The 6676-nt window shown below is 46.5% G+C and overlaps 1 protein-coding gene across 1 annotated transcript in view; it reads left to right on the forward strand.

Moving 5' to 3' along the window:
- Window positions 1-4158: 4158 nt before the first annotated feature.
- The window catches only part of LOC123502972, a 4717-nt gene continuing 2199 nt past the window's right edge, over window positions 4159-6676 (forward strand). Inside the window, exons 1-4 of the mRNA XM_045252271.1 lie at window positions 4159-5171; window positions 5264-5797; window positions 5917-6157; window positions 6312-6676. The exon at window positions 6312-6676 is cut by the window's right edge and continues 467 nt beyond it. Of these exons, the coding sequence (XP_045108206.1) occupies window positions 4159-5171; window positions 5264-5797; window positions 5917-6157; window positions 6312-6676 (2153 nt within the window). The remainder of the gene's footprint in view (window positions 5172-5263; window positions 5798-5916; window positions 6158-6311) is intronic.

A 6676-nucleotide genomic window follows, 5' to 3' on the forward strand; every position in this document is an offset into this window, starting at 1 on the left:
CTACTCACGAGCCGCGAATGCGCAGGAGACGCATCTAAACACTGTCACAGCCACACTATATCACGGGACACCGTCACTCTATCCACTAGACAATGGGAACCCGAACTCGAGCTTAGGTAAAGATGACATATATTTGAATACATCAAAAGTTCAATAAGTATTGTTGTTGATTCCAATGTTTATTCGCATAGCGATAATTACATCAAATTGTGGACTGTTAAGTGAGTCTCAGTCATGGAATTCAAATAGAAATATTAGTGGTACTAGTAGTAGTAGCAATAGTATTAGTAGTAGATGTAATTAGATAACTCTACAAAGGAGGGCATTCCTTAGGTGTGGGAGCCGACTATGGGAACCCTCCCTTCTGTATGGTAACGTAACTATATCTGTCTATCTCTCTCTCTCTCTTTCTATGTCTCTATATTTCTACCTACATATCTAACTTCTAATCTCTCCATATAATTCAGTAATAATGCAGAAATGTTATAGTCACACTATAACATTTCTGGGACCAAACTTCTGATATCGACTGTTTTATGTTGATTCATCTTATGATATACGTAATTAACATATCATTTAAAAGGGTTACTACTTCTACTATTACTACAACTACTTCTATTATTACTACAGAAACAACAATAACTACTACTACTACTACTACTACTACTACTACAACTACTAAAACTCCTGCTTCTCCTACTGGTGCTAGTGCTATTACTATTATTATTATTATTACTACTACTACTACTACTACTACTATTACTACTACTACTACTACTACTGATACTACTACTACTACTACTACTACTACTACTACTACTACTACTGCTACTACTACTGCTACTACTACTACTACTACTGCAACTTTTGCTACTATTACTACTACTACTCTTACTACTACTATAGCTTTTCATTTAATGAGCACAAAGCAATACATATATGATGATTTTTTTTCTTCAATTTTCACCAAAGACAAAAAATTATATGACTTCATTCACATTCTTTCACTAGGCACCAAAAACTGCACTGCTTTCTACTTTCACCTTATAGCTAATTCATTTTTTTTCCCTCTCAATTTTTCACCTCATACAAGACACACAAGTCCTTCCCCAACTTTCCACCTTTTTATTACAAAACAATCATAGGAATGGCTATCATCTTCCATCCACACCAACACCACCACAAACAGACGTTTCAACAAATATTGTGTTTGTTTTGCCTGCATTTCCCTCCCTCTTCTCTCTTCCTCCTTGCCCCGTTATCGTTATATCTCCTGACGTCAACACGTAAACAAAATCGTCAGGGAAATGTTAATTTTTTCATTTTCTTTTTTTCTTCTTTGTGTTTTTTTGTTTTGCTTTTTTTGTTTACGTTTTTTGTTTGTGTAGTTTTATTTGTTTGTTTTTTGTTTATTTATTTATTTATTTATTTGTTTATTTGGTGTTTTTGTGTGTGTATATGTGGAAAAAAAAGTGTTGATGTTTTTGGATGTTACTGTTGTTATTCTTGTTATTTTGTAGTAATAGTAGTAGTAGTAGTAGTAGTAATAGTAGTAGTAGTAGTAGTAGTAGTAGTAGTAGTAGTAGTAGCAGTATCATTGTTAAATTATAAGTATCAATTTGTTTACTTGTCTAGCTTATTTGTTCATCTACACACACACACACACACACACACACACACACACACACACACACACACCGCGTTGTGTAGTGGTTAGCACGCTCGTCTCACACTCGAGAGGTTCCGGGTTCGAATCCCGAAAGCGGCGAGGCAAATGGGCAAAACTCTTAATGTGTAGCCCCTGTTCACCTATCAGTAAATAGGTACGGGATGTAACTCGAGGGGTTGTGGCCTCGCTTTCCCGGTGTGTGTTGTGTGTGATGTGGTCTCAGTCGTACCCGAAGATCGGTCTATGTACTCTGAGCTCGCTCCGTAATGGGGAGGACTGGCTGGGTGACCAGCAGGCGACTGAGGTGAATTACACACACACACACACACACACACACACACACACACACACACACACACACACACCAATGCACACGCAACCTAAGCAATAAAAAAACAAACTAGTTCCATGTATACACACGCACACACACACACACACACTGACACACACCTGGAGAATTTTTCCATAAGGTAGTCTTTCAATTATAGCTCGCTGGAACGCACATACTTTCACAACCTCTGACCTGAAGAGAAAAAAAAAGTAAATGCTCCACTGGGCACGCCAGAACAGGAGCACTGGTGACGAGGAGGTGAACTGCAGCAGTTAATGGCGATATACAATGGAGAAAAGGAAGGGAATAAATAAAGGAGGAATAAAAAGATGAAAGTAAAGATGTATAGTGAAAAATACCACCGTTGATGATAAAGTAATAAGAAAAACAAACAGAATGGCAATATACAATGGAGAGAGGGAAGGGGAATGAATAATGGAGTAAAATAATATGAAAGTAAAGATGTATAGTACAAAATACCACCGTTGATAATAAACACACAGAGAATGACGATATACAATGGAAGAAAGGAAGGGAATACGTAAAGGAGGAATAAAAGGAAATATAAAGTAAATAAGTATAGAGTAAAGCAACCAATGATATTGAAGTAAAAGGAAAACAAGGACAAAGAGGCGAACCATGGGCACACATCAGAGAATGACCATATACAAGGGAGAGGAGGAAGGGAATACATAAAGGGGAAACAAAAAGATGCAAAGGTAAATATGTATAGCGAAAAATACCATCGTTGACAATAAAGTAATAAGAAAAACAAGTACTAATGGCGATATACAAGGGAGAGAAGGAAGGGAGTAAATAAAGGAGGAATAAAAGGGAGTGTATGTCAAGATGAATACAGTAAAACACCACCACTGATACTAAAATGATAAGAGAAAACACACAGCAGAGAATGGTGATGCACATAGGAGAAAAGGAGGGGAATGCATAAAGGAATAGTAAGAAAATATGACAAAGATGTATATAATAAAATATCACCAATGATATCAAATAAGAGAACAAGAGTAAGTAAAGAGAATGGCGATGTGGAAGTGGGAGAGAAAGGAATAGATAAAGGAGGAACAAAAAGATATGAGAGTAAAGATGTAGAGTAAAACACCACCACTGAGTCAAGTTATCAGAAAAATAAGGATAAGAAGGCGAACCACACAGTAGAGAATGGCTATAAAGGACATGGAAGGAATTACAGAAGGAGGAATAGAAATGAGTGTATGTCAAGATGAATAGAACAAAATAACCACTGAAAATTTAGCAATAAAAACATAGACAAGGAAAGAAACCTGAGTAGAGAATGGTGATAGAAGAGAAGGAAGAAAATACGTACATAAATGAGAAACAAAAGGAAGTGTATGTCAAAATGAATAGAATAAAACACAACCATTGATGATAAAATACCAAGAAAACACAAATGATAAGGAAACAAACCACAAAGTATAGAAAGGGGATAAAGGAGGAAGTAACAGCAGAAGGAGGTATAAAACCACTACCGCCGCCGCCGCCGATAGCGGAGACAGGAGTAGCGGGGACCGCCGCGTCGATGACGATGGCGGAAGCAGTAACAGCAGAAGCAGTAACAGCAGCGTCAGCAGGGCCGGCAACGGAAACAACATTGGCAGTAGCAGAAATAATAATGAAAGCAGTGAAAATAACTGTGAAAACAGCAACAACAGCGGCAGCAGCGGCAGCGACAGTGGCAGAAACAACCACAGTGAAAGCAGCAGCAGCAGTGGCAGAAACAACAACAACAACATCAGCAACAACAACGAGGATGACAGCACCAGCAGTGAAAACAATAACAGCAACGGCATCAATGCAGCCAAAAAGAAAAAGAAGAAAAAGCAGAAAAAGCGTGGCCAGCAGCAGGCAGAGCCCTCCAGCCCGCGACGCCTCCTACACTCACCATGCCCCCATGACGTCTGCCGGACCCTTACGCCACATCAAATGGGCCGGCTGCGTGATCTCAGGATCTCAGAGGCTCAAATGGGGGCGCCCAGGATTCGCTGCGAGTACTGCCAAAGACCTGGACACTTGACAGAAAGGTGCCGAACTCGTGCTGCTGACCGACGGCAGGAGGAAATGTTTCGACGCCAGGAAGAGATGTTTCAGCGCCAGGAAGAAAGGCTAAGGAGGGTCATGGCGAATGGCTTGGGCCGGCAGCAGCAACATCAACCCCCGCAGACCTTCCCAGCCCCTCCCCAGCCTTCACTCTGGCAACATCCCCAGCCGCAGCAGACTTTTCAGCCCTTTCTCTACCCTGTCAAGCCCCCAACTTGGCAACCACAGTCTGGGCAGCCCTTCAGCTGGAATGCGTCCGCCTAACAGGCCAGCCCCTAACACGTCCTGTCCTTCTACCACCTCTCGCAGCCACACCTACACGGCCCGCCGAGGGAAAGGACGCAGCAGCAGCTGCCTCACTGTGGTGACGGCCAATGTGAGGGGACTTAGGACAAATGTTGGTGACCTCACACACAATTTCGCCCTGCGACATAGGGCTGACGTTGTAGCAGTGACAGAAACGTGGCTCACTGGAGAGGTAGAACCAACGTTTGGTAAGGTCCCTGGGTACTCCCACTGGATAAGGAAGGACAGGGAGAACAGAGCAGGCGGAGGGGTGGCAGCTTGCTTTAGGGACGGCCTCCAAACCCAGGAACTTGAGGTGACGGTTCCTCTTCAAACGGAAGCACTGTTCTTCAGGGTGGTACTGGAAGACAACAGAGGTCTCCTCCTCTGTATCATGTACCGCCCCCCCAGGCAAGGACGGGCACCCCTGGACTTCCTGACGGAGGAACTCGACACCCTTCTTCTACGCCATCAATGCTCCCACGTGATGGTAGTGGGAGACCTAAACTGCCACCTAGAGCAGAACGCTTATGACGACCTCTTGGAGGTGCAGGGCCTAACAAATCATGTTACCTTCCCCACGCATGTGCGAGGAGGGATGCTAGACCCTGTGCTGTCAGACCTCCCCGAGACGAGCGTCCGCTGTCAGCAGCTGGGGCCTGTAGGCAGCTCGGATCATTACGCTGTCCTGGCCCGAGTCGAGCTGAACGCAACGCGAGAGGACGCTGTCCCACGCACCATCTGGCTCTGGGGGAGGGCTGACTGGCCGACCATGAGGCGTGCCCTGGAGGAGATAAACTGGGAGAAACCTTGGTGGGTGATGCCGAGGAGCAGGCACGAGCACTCACTACTAAGCTCCTCATCCTCCAGCAGCAGTATGTCCCCAGCAGAGTGTATCTCTCCAGGCCTGACGATCCTGCTTGGTTTGGCTTCCGCTGCAAGGCCGCTGCTGAGGCCAAACACGCCGCCTGGCTGAGGTACAAGCGGCACCCGACGCAGAGGAACAAGGCACTACACAAGGCTGCCTGCAAACGGGTGGTAGCTGCCTGCAGATGGGCCAAACATAGAAAACAGGAGGATCTAAAACGGAAACTTTGTGGCCCAGGAGTAGGAGGCAAGACCTGGTGGAGCTTAGTCAAGGAGCGCCAAGGAGCTAAACACCAAGACGCCATCCCTCCACTCCTCAGGCCTGACGGTTCCACTGCCACAAGCAGCTGGGACAAGGCCTCACTCCTGGCTACAAGCTTCAGCAACAAGATGAGGGTTGGAGACCCGGGAAGACAAGCGCCTCACCTGCCACTGGAGACTCAAAGCACCATCACCCTGGTCTCAGTGACAGCTGGACAAGTTGAGAGGCTCCTGAGAGCAGTGGAAGTGGGTAAAGCCACCGGCCCGGACGACGTCAGCCCACACCTCCTTAAGAACTGTGCTAAGGAGCTGTCAGGTCCTCTCTCCAACGTCTTTACGACCTGCCTGAGGGAAAAAAAAAATGGCCCTCAATGTGGAAAGAGGCACGAGTCGTTCCGGTCCACAAGAAGAGCTCGCGGTCTGTACCCAGCAACTACAGGCCGATCTCCCTGCTCTCTGTGGTGGGCAAGGTGCTGGAGCGGATAGTGGCTGGAGCCATCTGTCAACATCTGAGTGAAAACCATCTCCTCTCAGAGAGACAGTTTGGCTTCAGGCCAGGCCGGTCCACCTCCGACCTACTCCTGCTCCTCACCAAAGACTGGCAAAACGCCCTGGACGAGGGCCTGGACACGCTTGTGGTAGCCCTGGATATAGCTGGAGCCTTTGATAGGGTCTGGCACGCGGGACTTCTTGAAAAGCTCCGTGCCAAGGGTATCCAGGAGACCTACTGCTACTGCTTGACGACTACCTACGTGGGAGGACTCTTCATGTGGTCGTCAATGGAAATCGTCAGAGCCCTCGCCAGTTCAAGCCTCCGTTCCACAGGGTTCAGTGCTGGGCCCAATCCTGTGGAACATCTATATCGACGACCTGCTCCGAAAACTACCGACAGTGGAAGCATATGCGGACGACTGCACCCTCTCCCGGTCCTACTGCCGCCTTGATAGCCAGAGCGCTGTCCGGCAGCTAAACAAGCAGCTACGGCTGGTGGAGCAATGGGGAGAAACGTGGCAAGTCTCCTTTGCACCTGAGAAGACGCAGGCGATGGTCATCTCGCGGTCGCCAGGAGCCTCCAGAGCGGTCTCAGAGCAACTGTGCTTTGGAGGCAAGGCTCTGTCTCTCCAGGACCACATCAAGGTCTTAGGGGTGACGGTGGACCGCTGCCTGCGCTTCGACGGCCATGTAGGTGC

This window comes from Portunus trituberculatus, chromosome 13 (assembly GCF_017591435.1).
Source record: "Portunus trituberculatus isolate SZX2019 chromosome 13, ASM1759143v1, whole genome shotgun sequence".
Classification (NCBI taxonomy): Eukaryota; Metazoa; Arthropoda; class Malacostraca; order Decapoda; family Portunidae; genus Portunus; species Portunus trituberculatus.